General features: G+C 38.3%; 1 protein-coding gene across 2 annotated transcripts in view; it reads right to left on the bottom strand.

Annotated features, from left to right (window-relative positions):
- Positions 1-224: 224 nt before the first annotated feature.
- Positions 225-26,234, bottom strand: part of NUCKS1 (nuclear casein kinase and cyclin dependent kinase substrate 1) — a 28,600-nt gene continuing 2,590 nt past the window's right edge. The window contains exons 2-7 of one of the 2 annotated variants that reach the window (XM_037067192.1): positions 9,952-10,001; positions 9,297-9,402; positions 4,234-4,289; positions 3,466-3,618; positions 2,338-2,484; positions 225-1,385 (exon numbers count right to left, since the gene is read on the bottom strand). In XM_037067192.1, coding sequence (XP_036923087.1) covers positions 1,186-1,385; positions 2,338-2,484; positions 3,466-3,618; positions 4,234-4,289; positions 9,297-9,402; positions 9,952-10,001 — 712 coding nt within the window. In that variant the 3' untranslated portion in view covers positions 225-1,185. Of the gene's footprint in view, positions 1,386-2,337; positions 2,488-3,465; positions 3,619-4,233; positions 4,290-9,296; positions 9,403-9,951; positions 10,002-26,234 lie in introns of both variants that reach the window. The other variant, XM_037067191.1, reaches the window with a different exon arrangement.

Genomic DNA, 26,234 nt, shown 5'->3' with positions numbered 1-26,234 from the left:
GGGAAGGTGTGCAGTGGTACCCTACATGTAGCAGGAAGCCAAGAGATGCACTTCACACCATGCTTCTATGAAGACCCGGGAAGTAGGTATATATGAAAAGGAAAATGTTCTACCCCCAAATAAAAACAGCACAGTTCACGGGATCTGAATGCACGCACATTTATGGCATAAAAAAATTTCAACTCTTTGTTTTCATAAAGGAAAAAATCTCAAGTCTTTGTGAATGAGTTTCACATTAACCGGTATTTTATTTGCTTAAAACCTAAACATTGTCAGTTTAAGAAGAAATCCACTGTGATAATATAGACTTGCCATTTAAATTCTAGGTTTTTTTTTTTTTTTTTTATCCTTGGTAAAATTTTATCCAAGAAACAGGATACACATAGATTTTAAAACATGAAGCATTAGAGAATAAAGTAGGAAATTAAGCATGATTTAAGTTTTAGAGGTCCTTGGTTTTTGTTGTTGTTTGTTTTTGTTTTTTAAATTCCTTAAAGACTGTAGCAGGATAAAAGGGTCACTGGCTCTGAATCTCTTTGAGATAACAAGTGATGAAATGAAATAAAAAAACAACAAAAAACCAAAAACAAAACAACAAAAAGCACACAAAAACCCACACCCTCAAACAAGGTCAGGTAACCTACTCCCTGCCCTGCCCCAAGGTAAAAAATAAATTTGTATTAGATGACAATTGATTTTTTAAAAAGTCTAAGTAGAGAAAGAGGCAATCGTTTTGAACTAAAACCCTTCTAATGTTTTTTGATTACTGCTCAACTTGCTACTGTCTAGCAAAAAGCAACATTTCCATAGTGTTCATCACAAGTCTTATTGCTTTACAACTGTGGTATGCCATCCATTAAAAATAAAAAGATGAAGCAGTTGATCCAGTGATTAATTTGACACGGCTTTCATTGAAAAAGCGAGGGAGGAAAGGGTGGTGGCAAAGAAAAGACCAATAGACAAAAAGGTAAATTAAACATACAATGGTTTTCTTAATTAAAAAAAATTTTTAAAAAAGAGAGAATATGTTATATTCAAAAGGAAAAAAAAGCATTGAAAGCCCATGAGTCAAGCCATAGCCAAAACCATGTTCTATCTTATGTAGGTTTTCTTTTTTCCCCTGTTTTCTTTTTTTTCTTTTTTTTTTCTTTTTTAAATAAAATCTCTCCCACACCATCATCACTTTTAATCCTCCCCAGACGGGGCTTCATCTTCAGACCCTTCGTCCCCAGACTTCTCCGGCGCGGGGCTTGCAGGTGTTTTCTTCTCTGCAGGGCTTTCTGGTTCCTCGTCATCTTCTTTGGGAGAAGGAGTCTTTTCCTTCGATGCCTTTGAAGCTGTGGGGCGACCCACTTTCCCTTTGCCTTTCACAGGGCTTGGCGTCACTGAGGGAAGAGAAATGCCAAATTGGGGAAGGGAAGACAATGACTTTAATAAAAAATCAACTACAAAACAAAACAATCCACCAGAATAAAAGCTATAAAGACCATTTACTAAAACCCAAGGCGGAGGACATTGGTCTCCAATCCCTCTTTACCAGAATTGTCGTGTCATGTAAGCGGTCACGCTCATACTAAAGAAACAGGACGCTGCAGACACTGCACATCATCCCAGTGGCTTGTGAAACGGAATGTTGTTTGTGTTTAAAAGTGAGTCAAGAAGAAGAAAGGATATGACAATTTGAGTAGAATCTGAAGCCATCAAATAATTTGACAGTTCTAGGACTCCCAACAGTAAGAAGTGATGAGTAAAAGGTTTAAAAATCACGAGGTTCCACCTGCCAGGATAAAAAGACAAATCTAGCTTTCTGATTTAATGACCAACTAGCTCTGACCAGGAGAGTATCACGCAGAAACCACAGGCCGCAGGGGAAACGACTGCATGTGGTCAGTGTGGCTTTATTCCGCTAACAGAGAGGCTGGCGCAGTGACCAGAACGCGGAATGAACTGCTGTAGGCGCACATTTCCACAGTTCCGAGTCCTCACTAGCTGCTGGGATTGGGTTCCTGGTGGGAAAAAGGGCAGTGACAGCTATGTTGACACGGTGTTTCTAACACTGTGCCTGACACAAATCGGTCATTCCCAAATCTTATTGATGGTTTGCCAGGAGCTGAAGAACAGGGCTAAGCCACCAGCCTCTTGGAGCAGGGGTTAGAGTCCTTATTAACAAATAAGCAACACTTCCAGCTGTAGAATACACAATCCTTTCAGAACCCATGTATTCTTAACTAAGTGTGTGGCCAATGCCACTACCTGGTGAAGAATTTCTGTAAAGAAAGTTTGTTAGTTCATGAAATTTTCAAAGCAGTAATGTAACGTCAGTTCTGCAGAACTCACCTGTAGCCTTTAGCCTGGGTTTGGGCATTTTCTTTTCTTTTCTCTCAGGTTTGGACTTCTTAACCATCTTTTTGTTTTTCTTTTTTGAACTGCCATAGTCACTATCATCATCATCTTCCATTAGAAAATCTTCATCACTGCCGGAATCTTCTGAGAGGAAAGAAGAATTTCAACGTCCAACTTAATGTACACAAGCTTCTAAGTGAACAAAGGGAGAAAGCACTAAGAATGACTGGAGGATGGGATCTTGGAGCCAAACACTCCTGGATTCTATCTGCTGCTGTACTACCCTTTTGGTGGGGGTTGTCACCGACCCCACCTGTAAAATGTGTGTGTGTGGGGGGGGGGTTAGGACGCACATGAGGGGTACATGACTTACTTGTTTGAAGAGTAAGTAGGTTGAACACAGCAAGGGATAAAACTTAATCTGAATGAATGAATACCGAAGCTATCAAGTAATGTTTGGTACTTATATCATTCCCAAATAATATAGGTGAGACCAGGAAAATAAAACTGAATTGACATCATGTGCTTGGTGCAAACATGAATAAATAAAACAAGAAAATTACGTATGAAGCAATAACACATGTAACTAATTAATGTGAATAACCCCTGAAACATCTAAACTCTGTCACTAACACTTTTTGTTGGGAAGAGCTCTACACCCTTCTCCACCAGGCCAGAACACAAATCTTAATCACAATGTCCACTGTGTAACTATTGTTTTAACAATCCTTTATTGAGTATTTAAGTACAAATGATGAACAGCATAGTCATGATAATCTTTGAATCTTTTACATTATCAACAGATGTCAAAGTCATCATCTCTTCTAACAATGAGTAATTTAAGGGGCTATTTGCAACATTCAGCACCTCCCTAAAAGCTGCCAAAGGCACTGGCCCTGGCTGGTGTGGCTCAGTGGATTGAGTGCTGCACTAAGAAGCAAAAGGTTGTTGCTTTGATTCCCAGTCAGGGCGCATGCCTGGTCCCCAGTAGGAGGCATATGAGAGGCAACCACACACTGATTATTTCTCTCCCTCTTTCTCCCTACCTTCGCCCCTCTCTAAAAATAAATAAATAAAACCTTAAAAAAAAAAAGACCAAGGCACCCAGCCAACTGTACGTACTCTCCTGGAATGGTGCCTCGTCCTCTTCTTCTGGTTCTTCTTCACTGCCCACGTCTTCCATGAGCATCTCTCTCTGTTTAGATGCTGCTTTAGAGGCTGCCTGCCGTTGCTGGCGCACACTTTTATGATCTTCTTTTTCATCTTCACTGTCCTCTGAAATATCAAAGTTATGATGCACTAATCCAAGATGTATGTTTATTTGACAACTAATCAGAAAAACCAATGCAATGGCCATTGTGAGATATAATCTACAGCTTTATTGCATTCAAAAAGGATAAAATCTATCCTTAAAAATTCCAACAGAAGAGGAGCTACAATTCAAAGAATGAACTTCAATAAGATCAGGTACCCCACACTATTACATATAAAATAACTTATGCATTTAGTTTTAAGTAAAAATAAAGCTGAATTTAGGTGTAAACACATGCTTCTTGTAACATACTTTAAACTTGTATTTACAATAGTGCCAGCCATTAATATAAAACAGCATTATTTGGCCCCGGAAGGTACAGCTAGTGGATTGAGCATGGGCTGCGAACCAAAGGGCTGCCAGTTTGACTCCAAGTCAGGGCACATGCCTGGGTTGCAGGCCAGGTCCATGGTGGGGGCCATGTGGGAGGCAACCATGCATTTATGTTTCCCTCCCTTCCCCTTTCTCTCAAAAAAAAAAAAAAATTTAAAACTTGAAAAAACCCCTGTGTATTAAAATGTCCAATGCATAAATACATAAAGAGAATTACATCTATTACATTAAATATTGTTTATTACCTGCTGAGTGAGAATCATCCTTCTTGGTCTTCACATCTTTTTCTTCTGAGTCTTCACTATAAGGGGAAGGGGTAAAAAATTTACGTTATTAGAGCAAAATCTAAGTGACTGTAGATCCCTGGTGTCTGAAGAAAACCTTCTTACTCATATAAAATTCAAACTATGCTGAGGTTCCATTACTTCCTCCTTTATAGGGATGCTGGTGACTAAGCATGATTTTTACTTACTTTTGGAAAACACTGCTTCTAAAAACCCAAAGGTAGCCCTGGCTGGTGTAGCTCAGTGGATTGAGCACAGGCCTGCGAACCAGAGGATCGCGGTTCGATTCCCAGTCAGGGCACATGCCTAGGTTGCAGGCCAGTTCCCAGCAGGGGACACACGATACATTGTGTGTCCTCGGCAGAGGCAACCATACATTGATATTTCTCTCCCTCTCTCCTTCCCTTCCCCTCTAAAAATAAATAAATAAAATATTTTTTTAAAAAACCCCAAAGGTAAAAAAAGAAGGCATCTCAACACAGGTTGAAAATTTCTCACAAAAACATTTAATAAGAAAAAAGTTCTTTGTTGTTAAAGGCAGAATATAGAAATACTACCATTGTATAATGTGTCAATGGTGGTAAAATAGGCAAACAAATGGACAGCACCAAATATAGTTATTAGAGGAAATTGGAATTCAGTTACATAAATTATACTATGTCTAAAGTTTATCTAAAAGAATCAAATTATCTTCTAGCCAAGATATGTAGGTAGAAACACTGTGCCTCCTCGCACAACCAAGTTTAAAGACAACAAAGTTTCAGTAACAAAAATGCAACCAAAACACAGAAAATTGAACGGTACTGAAGCCTGAAGTCCAACAACAACGAACCACTCAGCCAGACCAATAAACCAGGCGAAAGAGCGAGCAGTGAGGCAGACCACACAAACCAGAGCCCCAGCGACGGGAATTAAAGCCTAAAAGCACCAATTGGAAAAACTTTAGGGGTCAAGGTGCCGGGAGAAGCTTCTAGGCTCAGAGAGTTCATTGGAGAGACCTACAGGGTCCTGGAGGGTGCACAAGCCCACACACCCAGGAACCAGCACCAGAAGGGCCCAATTTGCTTGTGGGAAGCAGCAGAGGGGACCAAAATCCAAGAGAGAGCGGAAAAAACGCCATTGCCCCTCTCTGACCCCGCCACCACATACAGCGTCACAACCCAGCACTGGGGCTCCCTGCCCTGGTGAACACCTAGGGCTCCGCCCCTCATATGTAATAGGCATGAACAGGCCAAAACATTATGCTCAAGAAGAACAGCTCAAAGCCCCAAAGCCAATGCTTCTAAGCGACCAAGAGATAGCCAACCTATCATATGCACAGTTCAAAACACTGGTGATCAGCCCTGGCTGGTGTAGCTCAGTGGATTGAGCGCGGACCTGCGAACCAGACGATCGCGGTTTGATTCCCAGTCAGGGCACATGCCTGGGTTGCAGGCCAGTTCCCTGCAGGCCAACTCCCAGCAGGGGATGCATGAAAGGCAACCATACATTGATGTTTCTCTCCCTCTCTCCTTCCCTTCCCCTCTAAAGATAAATAAATAAAATATTAAAAAAAAAAACCAACACTGGTGATCAGGATGCTCACAGAACTGGTTGATTTCAGTCACAAATTAGAGGAACATATGAAGGCTAAACTAAGGGAAATGCACAGGAAACCAATAGTGATGGAAAGGAACTGGGACTCAAATCAAGGGAGTGGACCAGAAGGAAGAAAGAAACATCCAACCAGGAAAGAATGAAGAAACATGAATTCAAAAAAATGAGGAGAGGCTTAGAAACCTCCAGGACATCTTTAAACATTCCAACATCCAAATTACAGGGGTACCAGAAGGGGAAACGAAACAACCACGAGTGGAAAACTTATTTGAACAAATAATACAGGAGAACTTTCCCAGACTGGCAAAGGAAATAGACTTCCAGGAAGCCTAGAGAGTCCCAAAGAAGTTGGACCCAAGAAGGAACACACCAAGGCACATCATAATTACATTAGCCAAGATTAAAATGAAGGAGAGAATCCTAGAAGCAGCAAGAGATAAGGGGACATTCACCTACAAAGGACTTCCCATCAGACTGTCAGGGGATTTCTCAAAAGAGACCTTACAGGCAAGAAGGGGCTAGAAAGAAGTATTCCTAGTCATGAAATCCAAAGACCTACAGCCAAGATTACTCTATCCAGCAAAGCTTTCATTTAGAATGGGAGGCCAGATAAAGTGCTTCCCAGATAAGGCCAAGTTAAAGGAGTTCATCATCACCAAGCCCTTATTATATGAAATGTTAAAGGGACTTATCTAAGAAAAAGAAGATAAAAAATATAAACAGTGAAAGGACAGCAAACTCACAGTTATTAACAACCACACTTAAAACAAAAGCAAACTAAGAGGACAGCTAGACCGGGAGGGGAACCATAGAAATGGAGATCCCATGGAGGGTTAGCAACAGGGGAGTGGGAGGAGGAGAAGGGGGGAGAAGGTACAGAGAATAAGTAGCATAGATGGTAGGTAGTAAATAGACAGCGGGGAGGACAAGAATAGTATAGAAAATATAGAATCTAAAGAACTTGTGACACTTGGACATGAAGTAAAGGGGGAGAATGGGGGGAGGGGTGTGCAGGGTGGAGGAGAATGAAGGGGGGAAATAGGACAACTGTAATGGCATAATCAATAAAATATATTCAAAAAAAGAATAAAATTATTAACTACATATTTTTTGCCTCCACTATTTCTATGCATGAGAAACATGAGCACATGGGCCTGGTTGGTACCGTGGAGAAAATGAAAGTGAGCTCAAAATGAGTGTAAAATAGAATAAGTTTCAAAGTTCAATGAATGAAAAGTTTTATAAAACAACATTTAAAGTCCCAAAGATGCGTATTTTACGTCCTCACAAATCCTATCTCAGGAATCTGGGTTCTAGCAGCCTGTTTTTGTCATTAACTAGTTTTATGATCTCAAGCAAATCACTTGGTTTTCTTCAGTGCTAAAATTTTATGATTCCACAAAAAACTCTAACAAACAAAAAAACAAAAGTCATACATAAAAATTCTCTTCATAACTTTCCTTTCTTAAACAGTAGTTCTTATAAATCTCTTGGTATTTTTCATAATCTAGACCATACTCAAATGACAAACTACTGAACCCAAGATTCCTAAGTGAAGAAAAGAAATCCCCGATATTTCTTTAACTAAGCAATCCGATGCAAGAAACTGTAATTCTGAAACTTGTAACTTTACTTTTTTTAAAAACCTTTTATTAAAAATTTTATCATTTTTTAGAGAGAGGGCAAGGGCGGCAGAAAGAGAGGAAGAGACTTTGATGTGTGAGAGAAACATCCATTGGTTGCCTCTCACATGGCCTGCAACTGAGGACCTGGACGGCAACCAAGACATGTGCCCTGACCGGGAATCAAACCTACAACTGTTCAGTCGTCAGGCCAGGCGCTCAATCCACTGAGCCACAGCAGCCAGGGTTGTAACTGTTCTACAGAAATGTTTTTATGCAAAATAAGCATTTATTCACAAGTCTATGACAATAAATTACGAGTTTTCTCGTTTGTTATTGAATTTACAGAAACCATTAATCCTTGAGTCCTATTAAAGCAAAGCCAAGTTAATAGCTGAGCTTTTTAAAAACATTTTTTTTCTTTAAAAACATTTTTTAAAAGATTTTATTTATTTAGTTTTAGAGAGGGGAAGGGAGGGAGAGAAACATTCATGTGTAAAAGAAACATCGACTGCTTGCCTCTTGCCTGTTCCCTAACCAGGGACCTGGCCAGCAACCAAGGCAGGTGCCCTGATTGAGAATCAAACCAGTGACCTTTTGGTTTGCAGGACACCACTCAACTCATTGAGCCACACCAGTCAGGGCAAAGCTGAGCTTTAAGTAGAGATCAACAGAAAAATCAACATAATATGGTCTGACGGAATAAACATAATGGCAATAATAAAAGCTGTATTTACTTCAACCACTCCTGACACTTTGGAGAGAATAATAAAATTGAATGACTACAACAAGGAAAAATTTAGCCAGATATTAATTACATCAAGAAGACATTATAATAGCCTACAAGAAAGCTTATTCTTAGAAGAAATATACTTAATATAAGATATTAATATAAGATCTTAATATAAGATATTGGCTTGCTATATAAAACTAGATTAGAGATATATTATGAAACTATGAAAGATTTGTTTACCCACAGTTTTCTGAAATTCTCCAAGAAAGAAAATATTAGATATTAGCAATACAAGCAAGCATAAAAATGAGGTTACTGTATATATTTAGTATCATTATTTCTGCAAATTTGGCACCCTGTAAATTCAGAACGGTAAGACTTCTGCCTAGAGCTTTATTATAGTGATTTTAGTGCTTGTCAGAAAATATCTAGAACTAGTAAGAAATATTATTCCTGTCTTTGAACTGCAAATACTTAATAGTATTATTTGGAATATAGTTCAATGGTTAAAAAACAGACTTTGACCCTGCTGGTGTGGCTCAGTGGATTGGATGCTGGCCTATGAACCAAAGGGTCGCTGGTTCAATTCCCACCCAGGGCACATGCCTGGGTTGTGGGCTAGGTCCCCAGTGCGGGGTGCACAAGAGGCAACCACACACTGATGTTTCTCTTTCTTTCTGTCTCCCTCCTTTCCCCTCTCTCTAAAAATAAATAAATAAAATATTTTAAACAAACAAACAAAAAATCCTAAGGGAAGGGAAATGACCCTGTGTGATTAAATTACCTAAAGAGAATTGCTTATAGGCAGTAAAACTTGGCAGATTATACACTTAAAATTTTCTAAGCTTTAGTAATGATTCTACCAGTGATTTATAACTGAACAAAAAAGATCACTCATTCTCCTTTAGTCTCAGAAGCCTTGCCTAAGTTAAGATTAAATATGCAAAACATTAAGTGGACCATTAGTGCCTTCCCAAAAGAAATGAAGACTCTACTAATTTAGAGATCAGAAATTACCCTCATCTCAGAGTGTTTGACAGAGTAAGCAGGGACAACTTAACAAGGCCTCTTACCTATCTTCCTGTGAATTCTTTCCAGATCGCCTCTTATTTTTAGCTTCTCGAGGAGATGATCGAATTTTCTTAGCAGGAGGGCCCGAATCTCTTCCATAATCTTCATCTAGACAGCATTTTTCAAGGTCAATAAACTATGTTATCATTTTAACATGTAGAAATTACTACTGTATTTACTGAAATAATTACCTCTCATGCTATTCAAATGATGAAGGGCAGGATTTCCCACATACTTTTTATTTTTCACTTAAGAACAAATTCTTCTGTCCCGGTCCCACCCACAATTCTACAATCATAATACAACTTCTGTTATTTAAGTAAATTCCTTTTAAAGTATCAATTATAGTATGTACTCTGGCACTTGAGGAAAATACCTCCAATTCCAAAAGCCCTATTAAACTCAAGAAAATACCCTGCCTTAAGGTTATTGGAGTGAGTATTTCCAAAACAGTTTACTACACCATTAGGCATAATGGTGAGGATATGGAAGTAGTCTGGAGCTTAAACAATTAATAAGTGTTGGAAACATTATAAATTCTATTACGGAATATCTTATTACCATTAATAGGAATGTTAAACTTTTATGAAAAAGTTCATAAGCTGGTGATGCTTCCACTAGGGTCCAACTTATAATTTATTGAAACAGAAAACTTACCAGCATCATCAGATTCCTGAAACTGTGAATAATCAACGACCTTCCTATTTCTGTAGAAAGAAGAGATCCTAAATTAAGATTATAAAAATGTAGGGATTTTCTAAGATATTAGAACACATTTTTCATAAGCAGAACTAGAACTAGCTCTTGGAAAATCTTTTTCAAAACATTTTGGTTGCCTCTTGCACGCAACCAAAATGTTTTGAAGTCCCCACCTCAGCTAAACATCACATTTTGTTACAGTAACATGCAGTTTAAACCAAGTGTTTCAAACTACAGTCCTCATATTGCTCACCTCAGTGATCACTCAAATATTATTCTTTCTCACTAAACAACCCCAAACACACATACATAAAACAGAAAAATGACCCAAACTACCATTTATGTTCACATGTGCACAAACCAAAACTGTGAATGTTTTCCCTTACTGCTAACATACACATATCTATGTATACCTGATAGACAAATTACTGAGTTTTTCAAGATAAAGTGATTTTTTAAATACAATACAATTACATTATAATACATAAATAATGGTGACAGTAAGTTAAGCCTTACAAAGAAAGGGAAGGAAAAAACTGATCATAAAAGAATAAAGAATAATTCTTTATTAAAGAAGAATAATTATTCTTTATGAATATAAAGAATATCTTTAGATATCTTTAAGAATATCTTTTTATTCTTTAATAAAAATAATTCAAAAGATTCTTTTTGTCTAAGGGTCTATAAATATGAAAATCTACCAAATTTATATGTCTACTTGACTCAATGATGTTAAGTACTTCCTTCTAGGTAAGGCATCTTTTTAACATCTCAAACAAACTTTAATTTCCATTTTCCTACTTTATATTCTAAAAACCCTAATATTTAAAAATTCTTCCTCCAAAAATATACACAATGTGGCAAAAGTAGGTTTACAGTTGTGAGTATGCCAAACAGCTTGTTCTTATATTATTATTTACTGTATTATTTTCCATGTGAACAACAGTAAACCTACTTCTGCCCCACCCTGTACAGAGAAGCTTCCATGTGGGAACCCAGACAGCCTGGCTTTCAAAGGAGTCTCACATGCACTGTGACTAAATGATACTGAACAAGAGAACTGAAAGGGTGAGGAGAAACGGGCCACCAAGTACACTTAAACCAGAGGAGAGGGATATTCCTGGTTTTATAATAAAGATTAAGATGCCACTTAGTTTTAATTTTTTTAAAGAATTTACTTATTTTTGACAGAGGAGAAGGGTGAAAGAGAGGGAGAAAAACATCCGTGTGTGGTTGCCTCTCACACACCCTCTCCTAGGGACCTGGCCCACAACCTAGGCATGTGCCCTGACTGGGAGTTGAAGCAGCAACCCTTTGCTTTGCAGGCTGGTACTCAATCCACTGAGCCACACCAGCCAGGGCTAAGATACCATTTAAATTCAAAGACAGGATAATCAGAATTCAAACACAGGTACAAATAACCTGTGTGTAATATGCAAAATGATAGGTGTAGGAATGATTTCTAAGAAAATATTTGAGGCTTAGATGTTGAAGAGCATACAGCCATACCCTTTGCTTTAGAGAAAAAAAGAAAGGTTCATAAGGAATTTTTTCCTTCAGTTTTTCCTTAGTCTACCATCAATCAGCTATCTTCTCAGTTTACTACCTCAATGAATCAAGACACAAAACTAAAAACTATGCTCTAACCACAGTGAGCCTTGAGCAAGACAGGTTTGAAATGCACGGGTCCATTTATTAGAGATTTTTTAATCGTGTGAACAGATGAGACAAGCTTACAGTATCGATAAATACAGCACTATAAATGTATATTTTCTTCCATACTGTTTTCTTTGTAACAGTTTTCTGTAGCTTACTTTATTGTATTAATATATTATAATACATGTAACATACGAATGTGTTAATGAATTGCTTATGCTATTGGTAAGGCTTCCAGTCAACAACAGACTACTAGTTTTGTTATAAGTTGAGTTTATATGTCAAAGGTACCATCATTCTACTAGGAAAGCTAATTTTAAAAATGAGTTAGTATCACGTAGATGCTGTACAGAGTAGTCAAGTTCACAGACAGGAAAGAGCACAGTAGATGCCAGGAGCTGGGGTAGGGAGAAACGGCGAGTTAATGGCATGTGCACTTTCAATTTTGCAAGAGGGAGAGTTCAGGAGGTTGGGTATACAAAAAAGTGAATATATTTAACATTACTGAACTGTGCACTTAAAAATGGTTAGGATGTTAAATTTGTTATTTTGCCATAATTAAAAGGAAAAGAAAAATATCTTCTTTCTAAAAACCAAACTATTTGGGCAGAGGGCGGCTGGTAATCAAATGCTTACCATGTTCCACCAAAAGTGATTTTTAATGACAGGGGCCACGAGAACAGTATTATGATCATAATGCAAAGACGATGATTTGGGGCGTTACTTAGGACCGCAGAGTACGGGACAGGGAACCAGGGGAAGGAAAGCATCCAGAATGGGGAGTCTAAAATCTTAATCACTAGTAATAATGTACATTTCTGAAGTCACAGGCATAATCATTCCGGCTTTCCATGCTGGTGGGGTCCCTACTCATAAATCAGTATAGTTTCTGGGTACCATAAATCAATAAATACATTTGATGAGACTATTTTAAGGAGGGTAACTAGATTGGAGAAACATACTGTTTGTTTCTCCATTCTAGTTATACAAAGAATAACCGAATAAACTAGATGTTTAACTTCAAATAAGGGAAAATGTGTTGGCTACTTTAGGGCTTTAAAACAAGCAGTAGTAAATGTTGCTGATCCAATTAAGTGTGGGTTCAACATAAAGTACTTTCTAGCAGTTTGACAAAGATAGTTACTTTCTTAGTGTATCACTAGGGAACACTCTAGGAAATTATTACAGTAATACGTACAGAATCTTTGTTAGTAAAAATCCTGAGTTCTGGTCCTAGAACATCAAGCAAATCACTTAATTTCTCTTGGCCTCAGGTCCTCCTCTGTTGAAAGTGATCACCTAAGTTCCTGACAGATCTAAGAAGTTATGCTATAAATTAAATATTATTAAAATTTGATGATAAACAATTCTTTTCAATCACAAATGGTCAATTATTCTTTTGCATACTACATATTTTAACATGTATCACTGCATTATTTTTTTAAAAGAAGATTTCATTTATTTTGAGAGAGGTGAAGGGGGGAGAAAGAGAGGGAGAGAAACATCAGTGTGTGACTGCCTCTTGTACACTTTCTACAGGGGATCTGGCCTGCAACCCAGGCAGGTGCCCTGACTGGGGGTAGAACCAGCGGCCCTTTGGTTCACAGGCTGGAGCTCAAACCACTGTGCCACACCTGCCAGAGCTCACTATCCCATTTTTTTTCTTCACTAATCTGAACCTCCTGAAGGTAATAACCACACCCATGTTTCTGACAGAGCAGGAAAAAAGTAGGCACTCAAATGTGTTCTGAACTTTTGGCTCTTAGGGTCAAATTGAAGAGATCTGTTAGAAACCTAATTTTATAACATATGTTAAAGAATAAAATCCCATCTCCTTAAAGTCTCACCTCTTGCCATTTAATTCCTCCAATTATGTTGTTTCCTATTGGTTATGCTGCTCCTTGGCCTAGAATGCTGTTCGTTATCACTCCCCACTCATAACAGGTTCAACCTCACTTCAACACCTTTGATTCTTTTATACCGTGTAATTACTAAACGTCTGTTCCCTAACAAAGGTGAACCTCTTGAGGACAGGGATTGTCTCTTCTTCATCTGGAACACCAAATTCAAGAGATGCATTTAATGAATGAATGATTTGGCCTCTGCAAAAGATTACGGTAGGAAAGGGTATCAGTACAAAGGACGAGTGTGCCCCTGGAGTTTTCAGCCAATCAGACATTTAATTACCACTGTCCTTAACAACAAAAGAAAATTTAGTTTCTGCCATATTAAATAACTTGTTACATTAAGAAATTAAAAAGGGAACGATGTAGTACATTTTTTCTTTTTTAAAAAAGGTTTTATTTATTTTTAGATATGGGGGCAGCGAGAAAGAGGAGAGAAACATCAATCAGCTGCCTCTCGCATGCTCCTTGACTAGGGATCGAACCCGAAACCTACACCAGTGCCCTAACCAGAAACTGAACCAGTGACCCCCGCTTTGTGGGAGGACACTCAACCAACTGAGCCGAACTGGTCGGAGCACAGTATAGTTTCTTCCGTCCTAGTTTTCAAGAACTACAAAAATGACACGTAGACTATACTGACATATACACAGTTAAATTTAAATTTTTCTTTTCTTTTTAAAAAAAATAATTTTATTTATTTATCTTTAGAGGGGAAGGGAAAGACAGGAAAGAAATATCAATGTATGGTTGCCTCTTGTGCGTCCCCTGCTGGGAACTAGCCTGCCACCCAGGCATGTGCCTTGACTGGGAATCGAACGGCGATCGTCTGGTTCTCAGGCTCGCACTCAATCCACTGAGCTACACCAGCCAGGGCAAATTTAAATTCTTCAAAATCAAATTAGAAGGCCACTCCTTCCTTTGAAACACTAAACATTTTAATTTTCAATCACATGAAAATGGCCAGAGTAAATGTAATTTTATCACAAAACTATAAAAACTGAGGAAGGCAAAACATGAATACAGAAGCAACCTTGTTTTACAGGTAACTGGTCAAAAATGCATCCACCTATACATGCTAAAGAGGGAAGAGAAAAATAATTAAAAGATCTATGGTAACAAAGTTTATCCATAATAAATCTTTAATGACTTATAATAAGTTTGGTTCATTTCCTGCCCTCTAAAGTTGCTATTCCAGACAATACACTATTTCCATTTCTTGGGGTTTACCTTATTTAGGGTTGAAACACATTTTGATTAACTTATTCCTATGTAAACTGGAAACTGACATGATATACTGGGATAGAAGCACAACCCTCAAGGGAAATATTTAAGTTTAAGAAGTTTTACTTCTAGCTGAAAACAAAGAAACTTCTTACTTCCTCAAAAGACCATAAATTAAATGCCGCAGCTAAGCCAACTCTTCAGTGTAAAGTGATCAATAACTAGAACCGGGAGAAGAAACAAAATTTCAATATAAAGGTTAAAAACACAGATTTTTTAAATTGGCTTTAAATCCTGGCTCTGCCACTTACTAGTTGTATGTCCTTGAGCAAGTTACCTCCCCTCAATGAACTTCAGTGTTCTCACCTGTAAAATAGGAATAACAACACCTAACTCTCAAAATTGTTGAGTGCCAAGTACACAACCATCCAGTATAGCAGCTATTATAACTTGTAAGCACTAATTTGTTCCACCCAGAATATCACTGCAATCTTGAACACTCTTAAGTAGCACTCATAATTACCTGAACATAAGTCACTCCATTTTAAAACATCTTAAGAATACTGGCTCTAGTACCATTTAGAAAGAATGACTTAAAAGGTTTGTTGCTCATTTCATTAAAATGCAATATGAAAATGCGTTTTATATTATTTCCAACTTTATGATAAAGTTTTCAGGTTACCATTAAACCAAATAAAGTAGCAACAGTTGCTATTTTAAAGCCACCATACAAGTTAGCTCAATTTCTATCACTCACAACAACTGGAGTTCCATCTAAACAAGTCTAAAGGTTTGCACTAGAATAGAAAATTGTGCCCTGGCCAGGTAGCTCAGCTGGTTAGAGCATTGGCCTGTTCACAGACTGACACAAGAACCAACCAATGAAAGCACAAGTGGACCAACAAATCGATGTTTCTTTCTCCCTTCCCCTCTCTCTCTTTAAAAAGGAACCCTATAAGGGAAATAAATGTTATAGGAACACAAAAACTTCAATTATGCACCTACTCTTACTTTAAAAGCTGTATAATCTATTTATGTTCTAAGAGTCCCTTGGTCACACAATGAGCCAATTCCTAGGTGACCGCCAGAGGGCTGAGGTGAGAAGCCCCCACTTCTGCATCAGCTACGTGAGAGGTAAAGTGGAAGCCAAACAGAGAACACTGGAAGATGAGTTGGGGACACCAACTGGTGATTACTCCAGCAGTTCGGGAACAACAGGATTTCTCTCCTTCACTCTTAATCAACTTCTTTCTACTAAATACTGGTTAAGTGTACCCTCCAAATGCTTTTTCTTTTTTTTAAATTTTTATTTTTATTTAATTCCTGTTCAAGTACAGTTTTCTTGTCTTATATTCCCAGCCCTGCCCCCCACCCCAGTGCCCCCCACCCTTAGTTATTGTCCGTGTGTCCTTTATACTTGTTCATGTGAGTCCATCCCCTTTTCCCCTATGATTCTCTCCCCTCTCCCCTCTGGACCCTGTCAGCCTGTTCCATATTTGAGTGTCATTGGTCATATTTTGCTTGCTTGTTTGTTTTGTTGTTTTGATTCCTTCTTCCTTACAGCAGCAGAGGTCTAAGACCAAAACATAGTATTTATGAAAAGTGAGGTATGTAAAGCCAACATTCTGAAGAGTCAAGGATCATACCAGAGATGGAATCACACCTTTGAGGTTATCTCATCTAACTCCTTAGCTTCTGGATGAGAAAACAACTAAGATCACATAACCCAGTTCTACTTTACAATAAACCTGCACATCAAAACAGGGAGAAAGATAAGCAAGCTCTAGGTGAGGGAGCAAAACTTTTAAAAACCCTAAGCTTTATATCACTTAAGGAAAACAAAACCATTTTCTCAAGGCAAGTCAGAGACATTTACTACTTTATTTGGCTTGATCGCACTTTTTTATCCTGAATAATTATATTGTTCTAATCAGGGAAGAACAAAACCACCTTGCTAATTTTCTAGAATATAGTAAGTTTCTCATTAGGCAGAGTACATTTGAAATCTGAGTTTTGAGAAACCAAAAAGAGCCAGTATAGATCACCTAGGACTAGGTGGTAAAAACATCATTTCATCAGATCAGTGAGACCCTTAAAAAATGTTTTTAAATCTATAGGTCACACCCATTAATGAGTCCTAATATCAATTTACCAGTATATAACCCGCATTTTAAAAGAAAAAGGAAATTGAAAACATCAGCACAAGCTGTACCTAAATACTAAATTCCTGAATTTAGTATTTGTTCCAGGTGTGTTCCAGGTGTGTGTGTACTTATGCATACAATTACAATGTCAAATGTATTTATTAGAACGTCATCAAAAATGGTTGAGAGCCACTGCTTTAGACTAAAAAGTAGGTTGCAGAAAGAGATTTACAAAATCTCTTCACACAAAAAACTATGTTATTGATCCATAGCCCCCCCACCCCCCCAACAGATCACTGTTTCAAGCTTAAGCACTCACAAAACCTATCGAAGTTTGGCGTGTGTGTATGTGTGTGTGTGTGTGGTAGGGTGATATGATTATAACATGTGTATTACATGTACTTCAGACGGCCTTACCCAAAATTTACCCTATCAACAGGGAATGACTGAGAACCTCTTACAATCTCCCAAGGCAGGCTATTCTAAGAAAGCTCCAATAATGAAACGGTTCTCCTCAATGAGGCGAAATCTGCCTCTAAAATCCACTAAATGATTCTCTCATCTACCTCTTGGGATCACCATGGTCTAAATCTAACCTCTCCTCCAGAGCAGGGGCTAAATACTGGGGTTCCTTTTAACTTTTCCTCATCACATTTTCCAGCAACCTCACAACCTACTTGCTTTCCTCCACACCACCTCAGATTCTGTAAAGTCTAGGAAGTAGTGCCTTGATCTAAACATGCCGACACGGTTTTAAAAGGCGTGTGAGGGAGGGGAGCATATCAGATTATGACTGTCCTCTTCCTATTCTACTCCACATTTGTACTAATGCAGTCCAAGATCTCAGTTGCCTTTGGGCTGTTACATCACACAATGGACTGGATATTACAATTCCAATGACTAAAACCTCCTCTTCCCAAAATCTAAAATGTTTTTGTACTCCGATACTTCAACATTTTTATCTTTCTGAAATTAGTATCATCCTCACACTTATTCAGCACGGACCAAGAACAAGGTCTTCGAAGGCACCCAGGTTGATGCCAACCCACGAACCAGCCTTCTTTGGGTATGGCTACTGAGATGCATTCATCACTGGGCACTTTCATTTTGCCAACATTTTCTCGTCTCCCCCGCCAAGGACCTCCTGTGACGCTCTGCCAAAATTCCTGTTGAGGCCTGGGCTTGGTAGCTCTCAGTTAGTTAGAGCCACAACCCAACCTGTCAGGGCACACCCAAGAAGTAACCAGTGGCACTGGCACGTGTGGCTCAGTGGATTACACAAGCCAGCCTGCGAAACAAAAGGCCACCAGTTCAATTCCCAGTCAGGGCACATGCCTGGGTTGCAGGCCAGTTCCCAGCAGGGGATACAAGAGTGGCAATCACACACTGATATTTCTCTTCCTTCTCTCCTTCCCTTCCCCTCTAAAGATAAATAAAATGAAATTTAAAAAAAAAAAGGTGGAACAACAAATCAGTGTTTCTCCCTAAAAATCATTTAAAAAATTTGTTGAACTTTTTAAAAAACTCAGTTTTTAAAATTTTTTAAGGTTTAATTTATTTATTTTTAGACAGAGGGGAAGGGCAAGAGAAAGAGAGGGAGAGAAACACTGATGTGTGGCTGCCTCTCACATGTCCCCTACTGAGGACCTGGCCCGCAACCCAGGCATGTGCCCTGACTGGGAATTGAACCAGTGACCCCTTGGTTCCCAGGCCGGTGCTCAATCCACTGAGCCACACTAGCCAGGGCCCAGTTTTTAATTCTAATTTTTATTGTAATAACTTTTTAAAAGAGCAATTCAAGATGGTTTATATCAATAATAATCAAACCTTTTAGGAATAAACCTTTTTCATTCAAACAAAATATTCCCAGGAACCACAAAAAGAAAACTCAGCTAATTAAAAGAATAATTTTAAGAACATAAATTTGTCTTATTTAAAATTTAAAAATTTCCCTCATTACAGAATTTACAACTGAGTTCTGTAAAAGACCGGTTTCCCCAAGCTTTCCTGGTCAGATCAATTTAGATGTTATCACCTCCTTAAACATGTTAAGGCTGTGAAGAGCCTTCATTAAAAGAAACATGCTAAATTATCTATATTATAAAATCAAAATTTAAATCAAATGCTTGAGATATCTCTGAAAGTTTTATCTACGAGACTCATTTTTGTAACTCCATGCTGACTTGTAACAATAACTACAATAGCAGTAACTACATGCCAGATACTTCACCTAAATTCTCATTAAAATGGGTGCACTCTCAGGAGCACACCTGTGCCTTTTCTCCTAAGCTCCAAGGGCCTTCTTTGGCTTCTGTAATGTATCCTGAGCCTAGGCAGCTTAGCAGGCCCACTTCTACTACCTCTGTAGCTTTCCAAATAAACTTTAGAAGTCAATTTACCAGCTCTACATGCTACAGGGCACTGTCAGGACTTGCTGTCTCCCAAATCTTCCTAAACATTCACACAAATCTAACTACTCCATAGAACTGATCCTATTAAAGTTTCTGCATATTAACTTTTTTTTTAAAGATTTTATTTATTTATTTAGAGGGGAAGGAGAGAGGGAGAGAAACATCAATGTATGGTTGCCTTTTGTGCGTCCCCTGCTGGTAGTTAGCCTACAAGGAACCGGCCTGCAACCCAGGCAAGTGCCCTGACTGGGAATCGAACGGCGATGGTCTGGTTCGCAGGCCCGTGGTCAATCCACTGAGCTATGCCAGCCAGGACTGCATATTAACTCTTTTCCTCCCTTTGAATCTTAGGACACTTGCCTTTCTCCATTCTTCTCTCCCTCAAAGATTATTCATATGCCAAATCTTTTCAGGATAAAAGAATACTCATAGAAACCAGGATACCTGAACTCAAATCAGGGTAATTTCTTACAAATGCTTCATTTATTTTGAGCTTCAGGTTCCTTTTGGCTAAGATATATTGCTTTCACTACATCTTATATCATTGTTATTTATAACTAAACATGCACATCTGCTACTAGATTATCACAATCCTCTACTAAATCTTAAAAAAAACACCATGCTAATGTTTTCATCAAGATGAGTATGTATGGCAGGCACTCCTTATTCCTAAAACATTCATGCTAGCCCTGTGTATTCATTCATACACAGCGCTGGTTGGTATGGTTCAATGGATTGAGTGCCAGCCTGCTAACCTGCAAGGTTGCCAGTTCAATTCCCAGTAGAGCACAGTCCTGGGCTGCAGGACAGGTCCCCAGCTAGGAGCATGCAAGAGGCAACCAACTGATGCATCTCACACATCGGTGTTTCTTCCCTTCTTTCTCCTTCCCTTCCTCTCTCTCTAAAAATAAAATCTAAAAAAAAAAGTCACACACAAATTTGAGTGTAAGATGAAGTATTAGATAAATAAAATGGGTTAGATTTTTGCCCACAGAAGTTTAGTGCAAACCGTATGCAATCAGGGATAGAGAAACCTCAAGCAGATGAAACTGAAGGCGTCTCAGATGTCCACATTACCAAGTAGAGGCCATCTGCAATAGAGAGGGTATCCTAAACCTCTAGTGGAATCTTCCCAAATTGTCTTAACCCTATCACCAAGGACAAATCTGTAGCTGTTCCAAGTCACGTTTATCGACTCATTACAATGAATTACTCATCACAAGTGTGGAGCATCCCACCAACAGGAAAATTAACAGGATTTGGGGAAGGGTACAATTTAGGTAAAATTTAACTGTAGCAGTGCCTTGATAGGCTCAACAGCACTCTAAAAGGTCAACATGAAGTCTGGACTGCAAAGCAGACCTCTTATCCTATTTCTTGGCAAAGTTAAGGGAGATGTGGAATTTGTATACAGCAATCCCTCCTCTGGAGCTCTGAAGTTGTAAATTGAATCTGGCTCTCCATGTCAAAAGGATTTAGTATTTTCTGACAAAAGTGCAGTTTTTCATTCTTACGGGAATAATTTCAAGCAGCAAAGTTTCCGACAGTCTCTGATTTTAGACACTCATTATAAATCTTTATATATGCAGCATGTCTGTGGAATTCAGACAGCTCTGTTATCCCAGCCCAGTGAAAAGCAGGGTTGTTTTTACTTCTCAGTCAAGCCAATTTTCAGTTTCTTAAGTAGTTCATCTTCTAGGTCATTTTGTCTTGACAAATGAAATCTCCCTGATGACCCTTGCCTAGCAGGTAACTGAACAGGTACATAATTCGAAAAGCAGATATGCACTAAGAAGCACCCCAAAACATTGTATCTGGTTGAAACAATTTTGGCGACCTATGGTATCTTTATGTAAGTATTTCAAAGACCTATAATTAATAGCTATTTATATAGTAATTATTTTAAAAATATGGTGCCCTGGCTGTTGTGGCTCAGTGGATTAAACACTGGTCTGCAAACCAATGGATCGCTGCTTCAATTCCCAGTCAGGGCACATGCCTGGGTTGTAGGCAGGTCCCCAGCTGGAGGTGCATGAGGCAACTACACATCGGTGTTTCTCTCCCTCTCTTTCTCTTGCCCTTCCCCTCTGTCTAAAAATAAATAAAATCTTAAAAAATAAAAATATGATAATGCAATTTTTAAAAGATTATTTATTTATCTTTAAAGGGGAAGGGAAAGAGAGAAGAAGAGAAATATCAATGTGTGGTTGCCTCTCGTGCGTTCCCTGCTGGGAACTGGCCTGCAACCCAGGCATGTGCCCTGACTGGGAATCGAACCATGATCCTCTGGTTCGCAGGCCCATGCTCAATCCACTGAGCTATACCAGCCAGGGCGTAATGCAATTCTTTAAACAACCAGTACCACTTCCTTGAACATAAATTAGTAACACATTCAAAAAAATATGAAGCCTTCTGGCAACAATTGGTTTCAGCAATTTTACATCTGAAAGATTTTTATTTTTAGAGGGAGAGAAATATCAATGTGCAAGATACACCTATTGATTTGCCTCTCACACACCCCTGACTGGCTGAGTACCTGGCCTGCAACCCAGGCATGTTCCCTGATTGGGAACTGAACCAGCAACCCTTTGGTTTGCAGGCTGGCACTCAATCCACCGAGCCACAACAGCCTTGGAAGTAACACACTTTTTAAGACAAAACAAAGGGATATTCTACTTTGATCAAAATGGTCCTGTGGTACATGTTTTCTCCTACCTCGTACAACATGGCAGTCTCCTAAATTAACTTGTCTCTAGCCTCAATCAAAGATACTTCATCTAATCCAAGAAGATACTTCTTCATTTAAGTTCTTTACAGTTAAGAACTTATATTTACTTTTTTCAAATTACAAGAGGATGTTCATTTAGAAAGTTATAGAGGTAATAGAAGTGAGCCAGCTAGGCTTCATAGGCTCAGGAAACAAGTTACAGAAGCAAAAGAAGGGCCCTGGGAGTTTAGAAGACAGAAAGGCAAAGGTATGCTCCCGAAAAGAGAGCAAATGAAACTAAGAATTTAAAAAATGTAAATAGAAGTAACACTTCACAGCATGCTCAGTAACTTCATTGTTATTAAGTTCAAGAAACCAAGTCTGTAATGCAATCCACTGGGCTGTGCAGACTCTGAATCTTACTACCTCCAGAGGAGCACCATTCACATGGACCACAATGTGGATGGATGGTGTCCCAGAGTTACAGTTTAGTGGCCTTGGTTTATATTCCCAGGGGGGAAAAAGACCAAATACATAAATGAGTAAGTAAAAAGAACCAATCTCCCTTTATTAAAAATAACTTTCTCTGATTAATTTCTTTTTAGAGCTGAAAGAAACCTATGAGACAAAGCTCCAAAATTATGAAATGCTTTATAAATGCAAGGTACTACTATTCAAATGGAGTCCCCCATCGCCATTACATAAACCTCTGCAGAGGCTGAGACTCAAGTCGCCAGAGACCGGGATTCTTCTGCTGTGCCAGGTTACCTCCCACAATAGTTTCAGAGCTAATTGATTTAAAACACTAAAAATGCCAACTTACCTTAGAGCTTGTAACTTTTGTCAATCAACTCCATTTTTAATCAAAATTTCTGTCTAAAGGTAAGGTACCTTTACCATTATGAGTGTTCTAGGTGTTGAACCTTTTCAAATGCCATGGTTTTTCTCTTTTAGCATTAGTATTTTAGTATGATGAATCAGTGATAGATTTGAAGTTTTGTTCCTTGGGCAAATCCTAATTAATCATATATACTTTAATACACACTGGATTCAGTTAGCTAAGATTGTTTGGTACTTCTGCATCTACACTCACATGTAAAATGAACCCACTAATTCTCTGGCAGCGTCCGTTAGGTGGGTGTGGAATTATTTCTTTAGTCATGGGCAATGGCCTCGTACCACAGAATGCACACTTGGAGCACCCACCACATGTCTAACACCCATGCTTCCCACAGAGGGTCACGCTACACTTCGTTTTTTCCCCCACGTTTAGGTAAATCTTTCTTTAATCCCTTCGCATAGTCTTCTATTCCTTCCCAAAATTGTCCTTTTGCCCTGGCCAGGTGGTTCAGTTGGTTGGAGCATCATCCCATCCACCAAAGTAGTCGCAGGCTCGATCCCCAGTCTTGGTGAGTACTAAAAGCAAGCCATCGCTGTTTCTCTTCCTCTCTAAACACCAGTAAAACATATCCCCACGTGCGGTTTAAAAAAACTGGCCGACTGGTGTGGCTCAGCGGGTTGGGTGTGAACCACAAACTGAAAGGTCGCCAGCTCGATTCCAGGTCAGAGTACATGCTGGATTATGGGCCAGGTCACCATTTGGGGGACTGTGGAAGGTAACGGATCTACCTTTCTCTTGCACATTGTTTCTCTCCCTCTTTCTCCCTCCCTTATCCTAAAAACAATTTTTCAAAATTGTCCTTTTCTCCATTCCCTGTACCTAAGCTCATTTTAAAGTTGGCCCTTCCCACAAAAGTCCTGTCATGGGCTGTAACCCCCTCCAGAGACAGCAAAGTGCAGCACTGACTGGGACAGAGTGACCGTGGCCGTGTCGCACCAGAAAGGTCAGCCTGGCTTGGGCTGGGCACACCCGGATTTGAATTCCTGCTTAGCCTGTTAAATAGTCAGGTGAACTGTTACTTAGCCAAGCCTCAGCTACCTCACACATGAAAGGGGGATAATATATATCTTGCTTCAATGGTTGTTTCAAAATTTTGAAGTATGTGTAAAGTACCTGGCAGAATATTTTTGTACAAAGAGTTGCTTAGATAAGTGATGGCTACACTGAGTGCCAACAAAATTTTATTTTTTTCTAACACTGAAGGTTGAGAAAGGAACTTCTATTAAGGGTCCAAAAAGAAACTTCTATTAAGGGTCCAAATCTATGATGCACAATTTACAAACTCATAAAACCTAATTTTTTTCATAACTTGTAAAATGATAAACCTGGCTTGACCTAAACAATTAGGGGTTTCTCAGTTTTGTGTGTGTGTGAAAATTCCTAAGTTTTACTACAGACACAGTAACATGTTTGGCAGGAATGCCTCGCGGGTGATGGCACATTAATCCAGTATAGACATGCTGTCACATTTGTAAAACTTGGACAAAAATTTGACTTTCAAATGTATGTGGCCCCAATGGTTTCAAATGAGGGGTTTAGTTGCAATAGGTTCTACATGGAAACAAATATCAGTAAATGTAAATCTAGTAAAAAGGAGTATAGCTAAAATTCATGCAATCTAAATCTGACTTTGCTACTATGTCTACACTTTACTTCCTTTGGCTTTAAAGTCATCAACCGTAAATTAAAGGAACTAGACTTAATTTCTGAAGTTCTTTTAATTTTTTAAAAATACTTCTAATTAAAAAGTATCTCTGAAAAGACTTTGAAATACTGAGTTGAACAAAATTCCTCTTTAAAATATTTTCTATATAGAACAAAAAAAACCTAGGTATGTTACATGTATTCACCACCGAAAAGATGACTAAATTAAAAAATATCTGACCATCTTTATACCAAATACGAGGAATGAAAAGACTGGCACACGGAAAGAATTCCAGGTTTGTATTTAGAAAATCGGGGTTCAAATCCTGGCTCTTCTTTAATAGTTCTATGACCTCAGGTAACATACTCTTTCAGCTTATTTCATCATCTATTTTGGAGGAACTTTAAAAAATCCTATCTTACATGGTTATAATAAGGATAAAATAAGACAAAGTGAAAGCATCTAGCCAAGTGACTTTATTATCCAGAAAACTACTCTAAAAGCCACACTTTAAGCACTGGATTACAATTTTCAGCTCAATTAACAACATATGTTAGCAAATGTTGACCACTTAAAGTGATGTTATAAAGTTAACTTCCCCCATTATTTAGAGTTTGCAAGTTATCTGAGTTACCTTTGAAGGTAAAGTCTATAGATGAGTTTATGTCTTTTTAGAGGAAAGTAACAAGTAAGTAACAATAAAAAGTACAGACCCAAGGTTAACAGCTGCTCCCCCCAACCTGGAAGTAGAGATTACGAGACATAAAACACCAGTTTCAACTTAACCACATTTACTAGAATACTAATTTTTTTGTCTTCCCGTGCATACTTGTTATCATAAATCACAAGCTAGCAGGAATTTTCAAGGTTTACAAGTTTTCCCTTTAACTGAAGATTTTTTTAAACTAACTTCCGGATAAGAAAGAAAATCAATTTTTAGAATCTAGACACATCTCAAACAAAATTCTCCTGAGAAAGAAAGTAATCTGGAATCATGAGAAAGCTGTTAATTCTCAACTTAATTATAAACATGAAAAAAATAAAAGTAATTTTATATCAAACTACAAGTGCTTATGCTTTCTCATATAAACTTTTAATGTTAATTTCAAAGTTTAATATTTGCAATCTCAAATACTAAAAAAAAGACAAGTTACCAAAACCTTAACACTATAAGGGAGAAAAGGATCTCTGGAAAATATACCAAGCTTATTTTCAAGAAACCTGGTTTCTATTTTGGGCAAGTCAGTACATCTCTCTGAACTTTCTCATCTCTTACAATAGCATCCTTCCTCCTTCCTCACAAAGATGAGTCATGAAAGCACTTTGAAAAGTTATAAGTTCTACACAGTACAATTACATCAATACTTATCAGGCAGAAGACAAAATGATTACTGTGCAGAAAGGGGGAGAGTGAAGATGAGCAAGACTCCATGGGAAATCAGGTTTCTAGACCCAATCAGGCATCGGCAATTCATTTGTTAGGTCCCCATTAAGTCCTCTGAAAAATGAACCCATCTAAATTCTTTCTAGCTCCAAGAATGTAATTTTATGCTATAAATTTGACCCCAAGGCCTGAAATATTTGAGCCCTCATTTATACACAACGACTCAGATACCATCAAAGGTAATAACAATATTTTTATGTTATAC

This window comes from Sturnira hondurensis, unplaced genomic scaffold (assembly GCF_014824575.4).
Source record: "Sturnira hondurensis isolate 20B ecotype Veracruz unplaced genomic scaffold, ASM1482457v3 Scaffold0017082, whole genome shotgun sequence".
NCBI classification, from domain to species: Eukaryota; Metazoa; Chordata; class Mammalia; order Chiroptera; family Phyllostomidae; genus Sturnira; species Sturnira hondurensis.
This window is presented reverse-complemented; position numbering and strand designations above follow the sequence as displayed.